The sequence below is a fragment of the Odontesthes bonariensis genome, chromosome 22 (genome assembly GCF_027942865.1).
Source record: "Odontesthes bonariensis isolate fOdoBon6 chromosome 22, fOdoBon6.hap1, whole genome shotgun sequence".
Lineage (NCBI taxonomy): Eukaryota > Metazoa > Chordata > Actinopteri > Atheriniformes > Atherinopsidae > Odontesthes > Odontesthes bonariensis.
This window is the reverse complement of record NC_134527.1, coordinates 11,705,040-11,723,385: the sequence shown is the minus strand read 5'-3', so window position 1 is coordinate 11,723,385 and position 18,346 is coordinate 11,705,040. Positions and strand designations below refer to the sequence as shown.

General features: G+C 40.9%; 2 protein-coding genes across 3 annotated transcripts; one reads left to right on the top strand and one right to left on the bottom strand.

Annotated features, from left to right (window-relative positions):
* The first annotated feature begins 385 nt into the window (after positions 1 to 385).
* Positions 386 to 8,740, top strand: cdc37l1 (cell division cycle 37-like 1). 2 transcript variants are annotated; one of them, XM_075455098.1, is made up of 7 exons: positions 386 to 752; positions 1,569 to 1,868; positions 2,071 to 2,164; positions 2,596 to 2,711; positions 3,521 to 3,643; positions 3,868 to 4,038; positions 5,731 to 8,740. In XM_075455098.1, the coding sequence occupies exons 1-7, from the start codon at positions 648 to 650 to the stop codon at positions 5,845 to 5,847; spliced, it is 1,026 nt and encodes a 341-aa protein (XP_075311213.1). In that variant the 5' UTR covers positions 386 to 647; the 3' UTR covers positions 5,848 to 8,740. The 2 variants fall into 2 exon arrangements, with proteins under 2 accessions (XP_075311213.1, XP_075311212.1); XM_075455097.1 differs by having other exon boundaries at positions 5,728 to 8,740.
* Positions 8,741 to 9,552: 812 nt separating this feature from the next.
* ak3 (adenylate kinase 3) lies at positions 9,553 to 17,568 on the bottom strand. Its single transcript, XM_075455099.1, has 5 exons — positions 17,118 to 17,568; positions 14,540 to 14,659; positions 14,097 to 14,269; positions 11,907 to 12,025; positions 9,553 to 10,904 (listed from the first exon to the last, which is right to left on the bottom strand). The coding sequence occupies exons 1-5, from the start codon at positions 17,263 to 17,265 to the stop codon at positions 10,793 to 10,795; spliced, it is 672 nt and encodes a 223-aa protein (XP_075311214.1). The 5' UTR covers positions 17,266 to 17,568; the 3' UTR covers positions 9,553 to 10,792.
* Positions 17,569 to 18,346: the final 778 nt, after the last annotated feature.

The window sequence follows — 18,346 nt, the reverse complement described above, 5'->3', positions numbered from 1 at the left end:
ACTTATGTAAACTAGACCTACATCTAATCTGTTACCAGTCCTGTTCATGATTAGGCTACATCAATACATTATGATTTATGCCATTTTGTATCTTAGTTTGGTATTTGTTATTTTTGACTAGCTCTTTGAAGTCTCATTCTGGTTCTTTTGCATTTCTTTTCATTTTTTTTTTTTTTTGTTCTAATATTTTAGTTCTTACTTGATCAGATTGTATTCTTTTATAACTTATTTTAGTTCATCTCTCTCTCTCTCTCAGCCGATGTCCCATCCCGCTGTGTCCCTTCTTTACAGAGGAATCTACTAGAACCAGTCAGAACTTAGCAGCAGTTTCAGACGTCGTCATGTGGCAAAAGCAGTGTACCACGTGTCCATTACGTCATCTCTTAAAACAGACGCAACCGGGACAGTTAGAGCTTTGGATGTTATTGTTGGTAATGTTGTCATAGTTGCATAGTGCTTTCTCAACGTCATACTCCCCATTTCGCTCTGTTGGATTTTCCCGACGGGCATTTATTTCTCCCATCACTGTGGCTGACAGCTCAATATAACGAGAAAAACTGTCTCTGGTCGCTGAAACATTGCTAGCATTAGCTAGCTACTGGCGCCATAGACCCATCGGCAAGCTAGCAGATAGTTGCTTAGCAGTTATGGAGTGGCTGGGCAACGGAGCCTCGCTTCACTCAAAGGAAGAATCTAGCAGTGATCCGACTTCGACTGCCAGGGGTATTATTGGTGTCTATCCTCACAAACAGGTAATTAACTCATCCTCCTCCTGAGTTCGAGTTGTTAGCGGAAGACTTCTACCTTACTTGGCATCACAGAGTTAACTTCACAGTATAAGATGCATGTTATCGTGTAAAGGCTGTTGGGGGTCTTTTAAATGAGCTCATGTCAAGTTGCACAGCTGAAAAAGGAAATTGGTTATTATTTTTCTTTATATTTCTATTTGTTATTTATTCCGTTGCCAAGTTTGCAGTTCTCTCAACAGAGGAATTATCTAGTCAGATTGCAGGCTACATGCCAGAGTTAATGCTGACATGGTGCATTTAGGAGAGCTATTAGTCCACTGTGGTATTTGGCTACAAGGTGCTCTCCGAAGCAAACTCCTCTTATTATGAAAATTGTTAAAATCGGGTCAGAAAGAGACTGTTCTTAAGTCGGGAGACTGGCCATGTCAGAGGCCACAGCAGACAAACCCAGATTCCTAAACCCTTTCACGTCCTCCATATCTCCAAACAGCTGCACAGCATTTATCTGTTTTGAGAGACATGACAGCATTAACTGAAATAAGCCTCTATTATTAGTCCTTCTCCGTCACCCTGTGCCAAATATAGCATGTTTGTAGTCTTGAAACCCAAAAAGCAAACGGCCCACTTTGGTTTGCAACTTGAGTGATACAGCAGTTTGGTGGTGCTAGCAGCTCTGTGCTGCATTTGTTCAAACTTGAACATTTGGACACCGCATTCTTTTCTTTGTTCTGCTTATACACAGCGTAGCTTCATAATATGACTGCAGACACTGACAGTATTTCTTCCCGGATCACTCTCTTTCCATCCACCTCACTTTAGCCACCATCATCACACCTTTGTGACTGTGCAATGGCATCACTATGTCAGAGCCAGCAGCGCTGTCTGAAGGCCTCAATCGTCTCCAGTTGGAGGCTGGCTGAGGCGCAGGACCAGCTATGTTCTTTAGGGGTCCACAGCTCCGAGTCTATGGAGCAGGAACGCGCTCGGACTCTGGCCTGCCCCACAGAGCTCACGAATACCGAGGAGGAGTGGCGCCGCAAGGAGAGTATACTGGGAGGTCCGGAGCCCAGCCGCAGTCCGGTGCTCGGTGCTACTGGCAGCTGGGACGTTTTTGATAGAGTGAGTCTGAAGTGGATAATTAAAAATCAAACAAAATAATTGAAAATGGGATGAGAAGATTGGAAAATATCGAGGTGCATCATGTAGTTTTCTAACATTTTGGCATTTTATGACTGTTTATAGTCTATACTCACTCAGTCACTGCTGATGGCGTAGTTGTATGTTCCTTTAAAGCTCTCTTTGTGTTATATTTCTTTGTCAGAGTATCATCAATGCCCAAAATCAACCTGCAGAGATGGAGCAGGACAAATGCAAAACATTTCTCCAGAAGTATGAACAAGAGCTCAGGCATTTTGGTAAGTGAGACCATTGAAAGCAGTAGATTAACATTTGTTTTTTAATTTTCTTACAAATAATGCTGTCAATTTCCTATGGACAGAACCACAGATTATTTTTGGGTTAACTGGCATGTAGATTATTACACTGGAGGGCAAGAAGTTGGAATTAGACCACGCTGTCTGCTTTGAAAACGATCAACATGATGATTCAACACTGGATATCTCCACGTGTTCACGTGGTTGGAGAACCACATGAAGAAATGGATCTTGTAGTTCTTTCAGTAGCCAGTTGAGGGAACCGCTAACTTTCTATAAGCTTGTACAGTAGCTTTTAATCTCTTTCCCATTTGCTCTTGCTTTCTTAAATTCCCACCGTTGCAAAGCCAATTTTCGGTGTGATTTTCATTTCACACGGTCGTTGTGAAACAGACGTGCATTCTTTCTTTCAGGTATGTTGCGGAGATGGGACGACAGTCAACGATTCCTGTCCGACATGCCTCAACTCATCTGTGAGGGAACAGCCAACTTCTTAATTCTCTGGTGCATTAGACTACAGCGAGAAGGGGTAACGTGATGATAGGATTGAACCGTTTTTTATTTAATTTGGCATTGTCATCAGCTGTTCATCAACGGCACACCAAAGAGAAACCAAATGCAACATTTATTTTTTTATCCTTGTAAGGAGCTTTGCCTGTGTGGGCGCAGGCTGATGCAGTGCATGCCTGAACTCAGTCTCTTTTCCCAAAAATGCACGAGAACCATGAACCAGAACATCGAACAAGGCTGTCCTGGTTGTTAGTTTTTGCAGAGGTTAAATCCTCCTGGTGTCGCACAGACGGCAACTACTGGTTAGAATCTCAGAAGTGAATGACGCCACTCACTCTCAACCTCAGTGTCAACAGGCTTGAATGATCAGTTTGTAATGACTTTTTTTAAAATCAAAATTTTTGTTATATGTTCATGTGTTTAATATGTTTAGCACTTTGTCTTACCCCATGGGCCTGCTGAGCAAACTTCATAATAAAGAAATACTTAATGACCTTTTCATCCTATACAGATCTTAATTTCCCTTTTGATATTCATTTTTGAAATAATGGCATTACCTCATGATATGTCGGCATCAGAAGCCCAACATTTACAGTTTCAGTGACTGATTCCTGTTCTGTACAAACTGCACCTTAACAGAGATGTTTTATAAGTCTTGACTTGTAGAATTCAGTAATGATATCGCGCGGTTGATTTGGACATGGGACGTAGAAATGGGTTTTGCTGGGGGGGAGAAAAAAAGAAGCAATTTCAACTTTTGCGCACAGCTCCAGACGTCAGACGAGCAGCCTGTTGATAGAAGTTGAGTGGCTTTGTTTTGTCTCGCAGAAAGAGGCGTTGATGGAGCAGGTGGCGCACCAAGCTGTGGTTATGCAGTTTATTTTGGAGATGGCTTTGAACTCCCAGCAGGATCCTCGAGGCTGCTTCAGACAGTTCTTCCACAAAGCCAAAGTAAGACGCACACTTCTGATTAACAGCGTGAATGTCCTTTATGCCAATGCTACCTACATATTTAAACCGGCTTTCCACAGTTGAGAACTCAGCTCTTACTGTGTCGTAATATAATTCCTAAGAATGGAAGATGGTCTGACTGAAAAGTCCCTTGTTACCCTTTAAACGAACGTAATTCCTCTAAGTATATTGCAGCTCATTTTCCTGTTGTTGCTGCTTTGTAGGAAGGACAAGATGTCTATTTAGAAGTCTTCCACACAGAAGTCGAGGCCTTCAAACAGAGAGTTAAAGAATACACGATCAAATGTAGAAGCAACGTGTCCAACGTTGAACAGCAGAGTGTCGACACAAACAACAGGCCCAGCTCCAAAGAAGCAACGGATTCACTACAGCAAGTAAGTGCTGCCATCAGTTACGGAGTGTTGGAGACTCCTGGCCTGTTGCAGTTACCCTGCTTAACTGCAAGATGGCACTGGTGACCACATCTGTATTTGTTCTCAGTCACACTTGCACAAAAATCCCAAACCTACCTTTTCTCACTGCCTTTCTGGTCGTCGTCACTTTCAACACTTGTGTTTTGTCATAAGTGATACCGATCCATTTTTAGTGAACATCCTCGTTGTTGATTTTTACAAGTCAGTTAGAATGTTAATGAAAAGGAAACACAATGGTTTCTAAGTCATTGTTTTAGTTATACCTTTATTGGAAAGGTGCTTGACAGGAAATGAGGCTGGTGGGGGTCTGAATTGTCTGATAATTGTCAGTGATGTATCATTAGGACAATAATTGGTAAAATGAAGGTCCTTTTTTTTTTTTTTTATCCCAGATGGTTGAATCTAAAGATCTTTACATAAACTCCTCTGGAGCATGTTGAAAGTTCAGCCTAAGTTACCGTGGTGATCTAGCCAGACGATGAAAACTCTGACTTTCAGCTCAGCATAGACTGCTAAGCCACTAATCTCACTATGTGAGTTTGCCAAAGTTGAAGCCCGGACTCATTTTCTTGTGTCAAAGAAAAATGAGAGAGTGCTGTTTTTGCATTTGTTCCCTAGATCCTCTTGAGTAGACAGAAATCTTTGATTTTTTTTTTTCTGCATTCAAAACCCATATAAAAGCAATTAAGGGAAGAAACACTTGTTTACGAATGATAAGACACATAATTAATTCGAGGCTTTGCCACTGCATTGTTGTCAGTTTGGGTCTTCTTGAGCTAGTCTTTTGCAATTTAAGTACTTGTGGATCACAATCAGCCATCCCATTCTTTCCAGCAGATCCTGTCAAGCTGCACAAGACTGGATTTGAAGCATCTGTAAAATGCTACTTTTAAGCGATCAGGGACCCAGAATACAAAAGCCTTCTGAACTTTATCAAGTTGAGTCAGTTTGCCAAAGTTGAAGCCCGGACTCATCTAACTTTTTCTCTGTACACTAATTATTTAAAGGAGAAACAAATCATTCTTTGTTGGCGGAGCTTTTTCAGCTCTGTCCATATGAAGAAAAGGAGAAGTCATGTGACAGATAGGCTATGTCGCAATGTGAGCAGAAGGTCACGGAGCCTCAAGCCGCCTGTTGTAACCAAATGAGAAGCCTCTATGTTCATGACATGGTGATTCCAGATATTTTATTTAAATCCCATAACGGCTCAGTGTTCAGATGATGTCCTGTGTAAATAGTATTTACCCCAGACTGTTCAACATCCTTATTCAGTGTATTTTTGAAAGCCTGTTGTAAGCTAGAAAAGAATGGGGCCACCTCCCCGCTGCTGGCCCCACAGCTTGACTAGCTGCCAAACATCTACTTGCAGAAAAAGGAAAAAAAAAGTCTCCTTCTCAGGGGGAGGTTAAGCCTGCTGAAACTGAAAATTGTCCCGGTCCCACTTTCAAATGTGCGCAGGTTTTCCTATGTTTTCTTAAGGTATTACAGGTGCAGGGGAAAAAAAAAAAAAACTGTGCAATGTCGGTTTCAATTCAAATTTCCCCTTTTCTTTAAACTTTGGAGAAAAATTGTTGCATTTTTACTTTAAAGTATCAATTTGTGGTTGTTTTGAACTGTTATTGACTCCCATCGGTCTTTATTGTTCTCCAGCAGGCGTCCGAGCACAACATGAAGCATCGCTTAGAGGCTGGACTTTGGACGAGTGCAGGGAGGTGGACAAAGGACGATGCTACAGAGACAGACGACATACTGATGATGGAGACCTCATAAGTGATGCAGGATTGGCTCCTGCTTTCTTTCCATGTAGGAACAAAAACTATCGGAGGAGGACCCAGATAAAGAAAAAGAACAAACAGCTATTGCAAAGCAGGAGTACGTGAAAACATCATCAGTGTCTATGCTGCAATATTCGCCAGCCAAAAATGGTGTTGTTTTTTTTTTTTTTTTTTTTTTTTTTTTGCAAGTTGCAAACATTTCTCAGCGTTGCCTTTTATCATGCGGCCGTGGCTGTTCTCCATCAAGATGGCTGCTGCGGTGTTTCTGCCAGCCGAATGCTCGTGCTGTGCCATAACCTTTGTTTCACAGGTGGAGTTCTTGCAGGTGAGCTCGGAGAGAGAGAACTGATTTAAAAACGGCACATTCAATCCAAACACAAATGATACAAAACGGGCTAAGAAGTCGGTTCGGTACCAAATACAGTGCCTGAGGCAGGACTCTGGTCAGAGAACAGCTCATGAGGAATCATGTGAAGTCTGAGGGAAGCAGATCTCATTATGCTTTCTGTCCTGTGTCATAACAGTAAGTTTCCACTGAATTGTTGTGAGAGATGTGACCTCTTAAATGATTAGATTTAAATCAAGTAAAAAAAGTAAAACATTTTATTAAAAAAACGGGCTCGGGGACTTCTGAGCACATTTGGTTTCTGGTCAGTCGCATCTTATCATTGGTAAATACTGAACATCATGTGATTTATTTATTTCCTGTTTCGTTAACCACAATCAAACATCTTGGCTTTAAGCTTATTAGAAAAAGAGCAGTTGGAGTGAACCTGTTAAATGGAGTAATGTTTGACTCTGGTATAAACGGAAAAGGAAGAATTTTCCAATTGGGGCTTCCTGCATTTGTTTTTCTCCAGCCATCATATCAACCAGCTAAACTGGAAGCGTATGCCTGTAACAGTCTGCTTTGGTCGGGTTTTCTCTGTAGCTGTACGGAGCTTTGAGTGACCCAGCTGATCTGCATGCAAAAGAGTTGCACACGAGACCCCCCGAGGCTGACGAACAAGGATAAATAATGCAATACGATTTGCCGATTCTGATACTTGACTGAAGGAGTTTAAATAAAGAAATGTTTCACGGTTGGGAGCCTTTGTGCAAACATTTTACTTTCCTTGGCTTTTGCCACGTTTCGTCGCGCCAGAACACCCATCAGGAATAGCCTGTCTTGTTGTTTTAGGGTGCAAAAAGTTCAAAGGTCATACAAGATGGATGGTTTATTTGACAAATCCATGGCCTTAAACCTTTTGCTTTAGACACTTTTGTTGTGGGACAAGTGTGTTAGAGTGAGAACATGCTTTAGCTTCAGAAAGTGAGGAGTTGGTGTAATTTAAACTGGGGCTTTTATTCCCTTTTTACAGAAAGTGTGCCGGGTCGTACGGTGGTGCGCTGGTTAGTGCTGATGCCTCCCAGCAAAAAGGCTGCAGCTGGGATCTTTCTGGTGTGGAGTTTCAATGTTCTCGACGTGCATCAAAGCTTAATTGGTGATTCTAAACTGATCGCAGGCGTGTGTGTGTGAGCGTTTATGGTTGGTCTCATTTAGCGTCCATCTTAGCCCTGCGATGGACTGGCGACCTGTCCGGAGTTGTGCCCTGACTCTTGGCAGAAAACATCTGGGACAGGCTACAGCCCCCCCTGCAATCGTGTGTCTGTGTGTGGAAAATGTATTCCTTTTTGCAACTGGAAAATATTTTAGTAAGCAAACTGAAAACTTTTTCCATTACTTAAAGGCGTCATCAGCGTCAAGGTTTTTATCAAGAAGTTTAGGGAGTTTAACTGTTCAAATTGGTATTGAATTGAACTGGTATGCAGCAAGTTGTGACATATTCACTTAAATAACCAGTTAGCCTAATGCACAAATGCTCAAGTATGACAATACACCATGCATTCACAAAAGTAGTTGTGTGCTTGACAGCATTGTCTCTTAATTTTCTATTCTGTGAATAATTAAACTATCCAGCTACGGTGGTTGTTGATTACGGAAGGTTTTATTTAAGGTAAACAATAGGAGGCATGATATTTGCTCACTTCTGCTCCTTTGGAGTCTATCTTATGTGTTGACATCATCAAAGTCTCCAGTTATAACCACTGCACGTATTCCAGCTCCGATCATGCCAAATCTGTTGTCTCCCTCCATTGCTTTGGGACGTTCAAGAAAACAACCAACGGCAGTCTTTTTTTTTTTTTTTTTTTTTTTTTTTTACTAGTTTCCCAGTAGTTTGACATGTAATCGAGTCACAGTCACTAGTTTCCTTACACAAGTGCTTTGTGGTTTGGATGCTTCATCTGGAACCCCAACCCTGAGTTGGAGTTGAAAAGAGAAAAAGCACCGGTACGGAGGAGTGAGGGTTAAAAAGGGCTGAACTCTTGATAAAGAGATTTTACTGTGTGCGTGTACAGAGGCGAGCTCTCTGTATCTGAATATGTGCTGCACTTTATGTTTCGCTTTCGAAGCAGAAACCGTTTCAGAAAAGACGTCGAGGCGGAGTGTTTGAAGCACTTGACTTTAGGAGTATTTCTCCTTTTCTTGTTGTGTTGCTATTGTTTTTATCATTGTTCTCTTTTTGTTTATTTTTCTGTCACACCCCCCCATGCAAAGTGAAATAAATCCAGAGTTTAGAGCTTGTGGATGGGGACATGTTGTTGCGTTGAACCTTTTGTGTTTTGTTTGTTTGAATTTTCTTTTTGTTATGTCGGAGCTTTTACCAAAACCTTTTGGGTTAATTGTCCCCTTTGTGACATTGTTCTTTTATTTAACAAGCCAACTAAAAAGTGTAAAACAAAACAAAACAAAAAAAAACCTTAGCAAAACTGTCAGTAAGATTTGTACCACAGTCTGTGGAAATTAGAAATATGGTGTGAAACATTAAATCCAATTCATGACTTAACTGTGGTGCATTGGTAATTCTGCTCTTTATAATAATATGAATATAAATCATTTGTGTAAGTGCGTGAGTCCCGATGATGCATGAATTCTTGTTGGCCTCTGAGAGGTTATTTTTTGTTACTTTTGATCTATAACAAACTAGTCTTCAGTTCCAGGCAACTCGTTTGCATATCAGCTTTAATTCGATCACCGAATTAAGTCTCATCTGGTGGTCGTTTACAATGAACCAATCGCTGTAATTTCATTATTTAATGGTAACCAATAGTATTCACGTCACATTTAGCCCCGTTAGCTGTGTATTTCTTCTGAAGTTTTGTTGTGTCCCTCAATGACTGCTCAACTACACAAAACAATGCTCGGGCTGAAAATGCCCGACAGTCCAAGTCCTGCGATTCCAAAGTCGATCAGAACTTCCGTGTTGAGATGTTTGTAAGTTTCAGTGACAGAGCAATGAGCTATAGGAAAAATTGGAGTTGCCCTTTTTAAACACAGACTGTAGTGAAAAAGTGTCTTGTTGACTGCTGACAGATCTTTTTAAGACCTGCCGTTACAATCCAGTAAGACTCTGTGATGGCATATAAATGGCTTTATCAACTGCACCGATTTGACATATTTAAGGGCCTCAGACATGCTTACTGCCTATGTAAAAGTAAAATAAAGTTATGTGAAGCTCTTTGTGGACCCACGGGGAGCTTTGCAACGAGCAAGCTGAGCAAGAGTCCACAAGTTCAAATGAAAATCGGTTGTTGTAGACTAAAGCATGTTAAGCAGGTGTTGTATCTGACCTAATTCAGTTAAAACAATAACCATGAATATTGTCATTCAGCACAACGCATTTATTGTCATCATAAATATTTATGACACCGTTTTGAATGGTCTACGAAAAGGATAAACTGTTATATTTTTATTAACATTGCTTTCAAGTGTTTAATACATAGAATCATTCAATGTGTCAGTACATATGGTGCACTGCAGCTGAGTGTGTCAAAGGTTTATAATGGGATGAAACATGTAGAGGAAAGTGCAAAACTGCAGTGATACCGCCCAACAATATCAACCCTGCATAGACTGTTGGAACCTATATATATTATTTAGTTGTTAAGTAAGACACATTAAATGATAAATGAGTTACCAGTTGACTTGGCCACAAAGAGGAATGTCTAGTCGTGCTGAAAACATTGCGGAGTATTGCAGAGGCATCACTGGTAAGACTTGAGATGGTTCGAAAAATGCAATTTCATGAGATAATTAAGAAATATTCAACTTAATGAACGTGGTCAGTTTACACATTATTAAAACTATGGTCCATGATCCTAAACGAGTATTTACAAACCACATTTGCTGAGCGTTCTTTCAAATTGTCCAAAAGCAGCAAAAGGCTCTTGTGTGCAGAAGTGAGTCCATGACTGCAGAGCACATTCCCTTTGGGACAGCTACCCACTGCATAACAAAGAGTCTCCCTAAGACAGACGTTAGTCACACCTCTATTACATTAAAATGAAAAGCGTGTCCTTTTGTTTTCGAAGGATTCTTCATTACATTCAACAACTATCAAATCTCTTCATTCAACTGGGGGTATGTGGACGTGTGCGCCTGCTCTTTTCAGAGTTGCTGGGATCGGGTAAGACCAACTCGTGATTGCAACTATAAGAACCAAATTGGCTGCATTCACCAGGACGATTTGGACAAGCCAAACCAGCTGCCCCCGTTCCTGCGGCATCTTCCTACGGTTACAAGTCCTTATATGTGACGCACAGATTGTCTCCTGGCTTTGTAAAGGCACAACGTGGAATGAAGAGACAATCTACATGCACACTCGTAAGAAATGTTAGAAAGGTTTTGCACACCCACCTCAGAGGTCGCCAAATTAACTTCAACATTGTCTATAAAAAGCATTTAAAAAAAAGAAAAAAAATCAGACTTTACATAATATCTGTAGTCTGTCCCATCTTACATGACAAAATCGATCTCATAAGAGGCATTTTGATTGGATGATGCACACGGAGTGGTTTCAGTCGGCAAACTTCAGGCCTTCTTGAGCCTTTCAGGCTTTCTAAGCAACTCTTTGACTGAGTGAGGAGAATTTTCTGTGGAGGAATGCTTCAACGTGGGGCCATATCTTGTTGGTTTCTGTCCCTGTGAAGGTCTCCAGCACACCTTTACTCCTGCAGGGGCAAAGGAAATGGAAAAACAAAGTGAAGTCACAGTCTTCTATCTCCCGGTATATTTTTACAACAGCAGTTAGAGAAGTAGGTGAATCTCCAATCAGCCAGTTGTTAATGCACATAGAACTACGAATACCACCTTTTGGAATATGCTGCACAATAATCAAAGCAATCGAGGTTAAATAACTCCTCAGCATTTACATTGCTGACTGAATCTGTGCTGGTTGCTAACAATAGTAAGACTTTACACCTACAAATATATAAACTAAAGGAACAGAGTGCGACATGTTTTGTAGTCATTAGGACTGAAACAGAAAAGGGGATTCGTTCCACTTGTAATTTTCTTTTCTTTTTGTAGGTTTGTGAAGTTTTGGTAAACATTTAAGATAAATATTAAAACATTTACGTCTCAAATGAGATAAAATGCTATCTGAACCGTCGGCTCACATTTTGTCCTCTTGGAATGTGGCTCTTAAGCAGTTTTCGAAGACAAGAGTTCAATAGCTGTGACCTTTTACCTATATTTAAAGCATGTCTTTGGCGCACACTTCAGTGTCACTTAATGCTGTGATGCAGTCGAATATGGCCCATCGTGAGTTAAATATGTCAGTGCAATCATGCAAAATAAATCATTGTTAAGAATTCAGCCTTCGTGATACATATATATATATATATTATATAGTGCTCACATAACCTCAACTAACCGAAAGATTGTTTTTTGGGGGGCTGATTGTCTCCAGTTTCCATCTCACAGGGTGAAGACAAGAGAACAGTCTGAGGCCATCAAAAAAAAGCTATAATCAAAAGCCGTTTCCACGGCGACAATGTAATTATTAAGAATTTAAAAATCCAGACAGTTTGTTGTGCTATTGAGACTCTCAGAAGATTAGGCAGATGCAGATTGTGAGAAAAAACAAACACCCAGCCAGATGTGTACACGGCAGTAGAAGAGAGTGTTTGTATGTTTCATTTGGTTTTCTTTCTGTAAAGTAAATGCTCTACCTGTAGTACTCTAAGACGGGCTCCGTTTGGTTTTCATAGGACTTCAGTCTCCGTGTGACCGTCTCTGGTCTGTCGTCGTCCCTCTGGACTAGAGGCTCCCCTGTCACATCATCGAAACCCTGGAAAGAGAACATGAACACGTGTCATTTCTAACAGGACATTTCTAAATACGACATTGTATATCAAGGATTGAAGAGCTACGTAGGCTAACGTTGTCTTGTGGTTTTATTCTGACCTTTAGTAAGCAGATAAACACAGATGTTACTATAGTCTGTCAGGCTTGTAAAAATGGCTCAGTCAACAGTTAAAATCATAAATGTCTGTGCAGAGATTGATTGCAATCCTTGCAGTCGGCACTGAGATTTTTAAGACGGAACCAAAGTAAAGACATTGACCAGCAAAACAGCCAGAGAAACTTGGAAATGAATTCACCTTAAGCAAATTCAAAACTTTGAAAGCGGGGGAAGGTTGTAATGAAACCGTTTTACATGAATGCAAAGACAGAGCACCTGTCTCTAAAGTGCACTTCTGCCGCTGAGAAGGAACGTGCAGTTCATAAATCTGCATGCAATGAATGATTCACACGGAGCAAGAAAAAAAGCTATTTGAGTTCAAACTGTCCAACGTAGATTTAAAAAAAAAAAAAAAGAGCAAAATACTCGCATGAAAATGACTGAACCTTTTAGTTATTTGACCCTTTTTGATGGCAGATGACTGCTGCTTAATGAACTAAGGGGAGAAAAAAAAAACCCTGGCATTTTTAATCCCTTCGACCTGACCGAGTTTATGCCAGAATTAGTGTTTCTGTGAAATGATCCTCTTTTGACTAGGAGGAATGAGTAAACGAGCGGCCATAAATGTTCTGCTCCACCAGACTGAACAGGAAATCTTGCAACAAGTTACTGAGCAACAAACGGCACGTGACCAAAGAAACAAAGCTATTCGTCCTCTGTCAGACCCTCAAAAACTCATTTGGAGGACTGTTCTTTGGCCAGGAAGAGTGCTGGATATTTCTTTGGCAAGTTTGTCTTCACCAAGAGTTGATCTCAATCTGGACAGGATTAAAAACAACACCAAAAAAAGACAATTTCAAATAATTGTTAATGTTAATCAATGGTTCCACATTCTTACTAAATACACATTTATTAAAGCAGTGAGGAGCCGTAACTGTATACTATGAGATAGAAGATGATGTTACCTTCCTGTCTTTACTCGTCTGTTTTAAAACACAAACTCTAACACTCAGATTAGTAGTCTTTGCACTGGCTGTCACTATTTCCACACGTCGTTCACTCTGTGGTCAACTTTTCTCCGTTTACACTGTAAGCTGATATTTTTCTCACTTCTACAGAGTCTCTGACACTCCTCTCCATATTTCAGAGGAAAAATTTGTCCTTCAGTAATTGGAAGCCAAACAGCAGAGCAGCACTGGCGTCCACTGTGTACCTTTTGAAATCATCTTTTCATTCCTCTCATGCAGCTGGGGTCCGTCAAAGTTAGAGGTGCGTTTATGCACGTTACTTTTGAACCTTTTTGATTTTCTAAAAGTCTTTGGATCATGCTGTGTTTAAGGTGCAATTCACTCAGAGCACTGAACTCTCCCAAACTGGCTTTTATGATGAGTTAAACCAAAGATAATCTTCAAAGCAAGCCTCCCAAAAGTAAGTTTGGGTTTTATACTTTGTTACACTTCCTGTACGCGTACAAGCCACAGGAACGGTGAATTAGCACTAACCTTTAAAAAAAAAAAAAGGAGAAAGTTTTATTAATTTTACTGGTGGAAAGTGTTGCAATAATGTTTCTTTGTGTTTTTTCCCCATGTGCCCAAACAGACGAGCTTTCAACGGGATCAGATTAAGTTGCCATGGTAACCGTGCCCTGCTGAGCTGCTAGCCCCCCCCCCCATCACTGCTTGCAGCTATATTTCACCTTCATTTTGTTTGAGGTCAACAGTTCCTGGTCAGAAAGGGGGGATCCTTTTTTTAAGACCCAAACTGAGCTTTTCGGATATAGTTCGGCACAAATTCTGCAATAATTCAGTGCTTTAAAACGACAGAGATTAAATCATTCTCAATTTCAGAAAACGGATTTTTAAAAAGCAAGATTATCCTCTTTGTTTTCACTGACTTTTTTCACAACTGTGACAGCCCAAGGGAACTGACACAAACAGGTAACAGAAGCTATATTTACAGGAACTTTTGGCGGGTTGAAATCTGTATTGTAGACTCTGCCGCTTGGAATGTGCGTCCAACGAGAGGTCAGCCTCTCTTTGATGGTCTGGAAAGGTACATTGAGGTTAACGACTGTATCCACAGTGAACGCTTGATCGAGTGCTTCTGCCTGGGGTACTGTGCGCGGGAATCCTGGGGAAAACAATGATAAACAGAGGGAGGAAAGACAAAAGGAACAATGAACAAAAGTGGATGGAATGAATGCCTGGATTTGAATTAAACCACCAAAAAACAAATGAGGTGGAAACATATCGCCCCTTGACTAATTTTTCCATTATTAGAGAGCCAACTAGAAAGGACTGGTGTCACACATGTGGGAACAGGTGACCCTGATAACATGTTCCATTAGCAAACATTTCCCAGAAGAAACGACTGTTGATACAAACTTGTGAGAACTCTTACCGTCGAGCAGCCAGCCGCTCTGGTCGATTTTTCTCAGGTCATTCAGGATAAGACGAGACATGACGGCATCAGGTACCAGCTGACCCTGGTCAAGACAGGACTTCATCAACAGGCCCAGCTCTGACACATGCAAAAGCAGAGGCAGAGAGAAAAGATAATGCTCGTGTCTATTACCAAACTGGCTCGCTTTCCTCTCCCTTTTTAAAACTCAACCTGTTTGTCGGAGGATGTGGTGTTCACTTTCTCTCAAAAGAAAAAACTATCAACTTTTCATGTTTCAGCTGCTTCAGCGTTGCCCCATTCCAACAAGTCTTATGAACAGAGTCTGTGTTGCCTTACGCTATTCAAAGCCACAGAACTTAAATTTAAATATGCAAAGATATGTAGTAGCATGCAAAGTTACAAAATGAGCTGGTCTTCAAAGGACATAAAGTCAGAGATGGGAGATTCTTTTCAACATTTTATGCAAGATAAGTGTACTAGTTAGTATTATTATTATCTTAAAGGCACAGGAACTCCATGGTTTAGTTCGGATAACTCAGAAGATTTTAGCTTTCTCAGCAAACATTTATAGAAGTCTGACACTTTAAATAACTTGTCAGGGCTATGACTGAAAATAAGCACTGAGCTGCAGCATGAATACTGTGACCTCTCAAACCTGGTCTCAACAATCAGTGGCAATGTGCTCCTCTCAGCAGGATTTGAGTTTAATAACAGTTCTCCACAAAGCAGGAGAAGGCCATGAGAAGATAGGTAGATGTTTTTTTCAGTTTGTTCTAGGAAAAAGAAAAGGCTATTAACAAGAATGGCGGAGGTCGCATTAAGGTCCGAAAGAAGAAGATCTAATTAGAGAGCTGCTTGTAGGTTTGCTAAGAGGAAGAAAAAAAACTGTCTGACTGCAAAAAGCATTCAGGAAGATGCATCAGACAAACACAACCTCTGCAACTTTTAAGCACGGAGGTGGAAGAATCATACTTTGGGCTTGTGTGTCAACCAGCAGGATGGAGAACATTTCACTAGTAATGGGAAGAATGGATTCATTTAAACACCAATAAATTCTTGAGGCGAACCAGGCAAAGCTGAAAAAGCAGGCGATGAAAGGAGGATGAACACTGAGATTTAAACACAACTCTAAATCTGTGAATAAATAAAGGAGCAAATAATCTTGCAGAACTAAAAATTAATGCAGGAGAAATGGCAAAAGTCCCCCGAATAAGTGACCTTATTGGGATCATTGAAACAGCAAAAGACATGACTTAGACATGTATTTATGAAGTGCTTAAAATATCAATCAAATATATCTCTTTCAGTTTAATTGTGTTTTCTTTAAATCGAGTCATATTTGATTAATTTAGCACACACAGTATCAGAACTTGTGGGGCTTTTTGAAATTTGGCACTTCATCTGAAATTATAACTTTTTTGTCAGTCCAAAAAGTTACCCAATGGATATTTCAAAGAGACTAAATATGTTCAGAAAGCTGGAACATAAGAGTCATTTTGCTCCATAAATTCAGCTTTAACTGGTCAGCTCAAGAAAAAAAAAGAAACGTCCTGACAAGCCTCCAAGAAACTTCCCCGACTCTGCGAATATACTGCTCAAATCAACGGGACACCAAGCAAATGTAAAAACTTCCTGTGACACACAGAAACTCCTGAACGCGCTGTGGTTTTCTGCAAGTTGGGAGAAAGTCTGGAAGGTGTTGGGCCTGCACAAAGAATGCTGTCTTTAAAGCAAAGATATTGTTGCATGGCCTCTACTTTAGCACGACAAAAAGGGAGTTGGGAAACGTGCAAAAGTCTCAGAATCATTCATTTGAAAGTGAGGAGGTCTTAAGAGACACAAGGCCCAACAGTTAAAGCAAAGAGGGGGGGGAGGGGGGTGTCCAATACAAAACTAATCACTCCTGATTGGACTGTCAGTGTCTGAGCTGCTCAGGTGAAATGCCGCAAGGATAAGGTTCAGTTGAGGAACCAAACACTTCTTTGCACAATCCTCCCAAGCTACTTTAGGTTCACTGAACTGCAGCATTCTCTAATCATACCAGTTCCTCTGTCATATAGCTGCTAAAACTACACTTCTTTATCGGTAGCCCTTCCTTTAAAAGGAACAAAAGTTCACAGTTAGAGTTATCTTTACGGCTCCCTTTATCTTCATTCAAGGTGATATTGAGGAGAGGTGGCCGCCTTCCAAAGTTCAGGTAATGCTGGTGCAATTGTTAGTAGTCTAAACATGGAACAAGCACTCCTTCAACCCCTTTAAATCTGTTTGACCCAACCTTGAGAGACAAAAAAATAAATAAAATAACATTCTTGTGCTATTCCTCTGTGGTATGGAACAGCAAGATAAGAAATCCACTGTTATAGGGGTGGTGCTCTTATCACAACAGTCCAGAGGACAATCTTTAGCAGCATTTTCCATTTTCTAGTCTCTCTTAAATATATATTTTTTAAAAATGATCACAATAAGAATCATAAAAGACCAAGGAAAATGTCTAAAGTTTCTATCTTTTAGTTTTACAAGTGAGACACAGCCTGTCTGGTGCATTATCTCAGTTCGGGACGGACCACTTTCTCACCTGTTTTTGCGTTGATGTTGGCTCTTAAAATGTCCCCACTGGAGAGGTGTTTCAACGCAAAACTTTTGGTAATTCGCGCAGACACTGTCCCTTTCCCCGACCCCGGGGGTCCCATAATGACAGCGCGGATCACTCTTTGCAGAACCATTTCTGAGCGAGCGTGGCTTCAATTTCAGTTCCAGCGAACAAAATGTTTTGAGAGTCCAAAGTGAACCTCCCCTCCGGATGCTCAGCTGAGGCAGGAGCGGAGCACAGCGTTCTTTAAAAACTACGCAACAAAGAGTGGGCAAGCCTTAAGCAGGCAGTCTCGTTTCTTTTCCTCATACCCGGCACACGCAGTAGGAAGAGGAGGGGAAGGAGGAGGAGAAATAAGACGAACAAGGGCCAACCAGCTCAGCAGGCTGCAAGGCCAGCGCGGGTAGATGGAGATGTAGCCCTCACAGGACGACGAGGCGCGTCGCACTAGAGAGCTTTCGCCGGCGTTTTCTGAAACGCGTTCGCCTTTCTTTCCGTAGATGCGTTACTGGCAATAAATGTGTGGTATAATGCGGTTATGCAATCGGGCTGCTGGCTTAAAAAGCTCGTTGGCCAGGTTGCGGTGATTAATCCCTTCCCGATCCTTTAAGCGTGCAGGACTGCAACAGTTTGATGGTCAACCCTGGACTGAACAATCAATCTGCTTCCCGATTCTAAGTCTTTAGGCTATTTTATAGTAGTGTAAATCATTTGCAAAGAATTACATTATGACCGCCGACATAGCTTATTTGACTATGACTTTAATTGTTTTAGATAATACTGATGCGTTTATCATCATGGTGCTACGAGAAAACATTTTCAAGAGGCTTTCAATTCAATTTTAATTTGCAGTTAAATTCTTTGTACCGACTATTTATTTTTTATTAGGGACCCCGGTTGTGTACGTTTCCCATTACTGTGCCTTTAAGAACTGTATAGCCACGCCCAATCACTTTTAATGAACGGTTACACTTGCACACAAGGCACGAGCTCGGTTGTAGATAGCACCTTGTGGGTGGGTTGTGCCAACAAGCATGGCCATGTAAACAGTTAACAATAGTTTGTAAAAGTATGGATAACACCTCTGAATAACACGGCTAATTTCCTGTTTGGTTTGACGTCCAGAGCGCACAAAAAAAAAAAAAACAACAACAACACGTGTTAACACATTACTTTTTCACGTTTCAAAAAGTAGTCGCGTGCGAAGACGTTAA

Bases quoted from the DNA above. Each gene is read 5' to 3' on its own strand.
- cdc37l1 (XM_075455097.1), top strand. From the start codon at position 648: ATGGAGTGGCTGGGCAACGGAGCCTCGCTTCACTCAAAGGAAGAATCT. The intron at 1,869-2,070 runs GTGAGTCTGAAG...TTTCTTTGTCAG, and splicing joins GCTGGGACGTTTTTGATAGA to AGTATCATCAATGCCCAAAA. The intron at 2,165-2,595 runs GTAAGTGAGACC...TCTTTCTTTCAG, and splicing joins ACAAGAGCTCAGGCATTTTG to GTATGTTGCGGAGATGGGAC.
- ak3 (XM_075455099.1), bottom strand. From the start codon at position 17,265: ATGGTTCTGCAAAGAGTGATCCGCGCTGTCATTATGGGACCCCCGGGG. The intron at 12,026-14,096 runs GTAAATATAGCT...TTCTCTTTCCAG, and splicing joins TCAACCCGCCAAAAGTTCCT to GGTTTCGATGATGTGACAGG. The intron at 10,905-11,906 runs GTAGAGCATTTA...TTGCCCCTGCAG, and splicing joins CCCGTCTTAGAGTACTACAG to GAGTAAAGGTGTGCTGGAGA.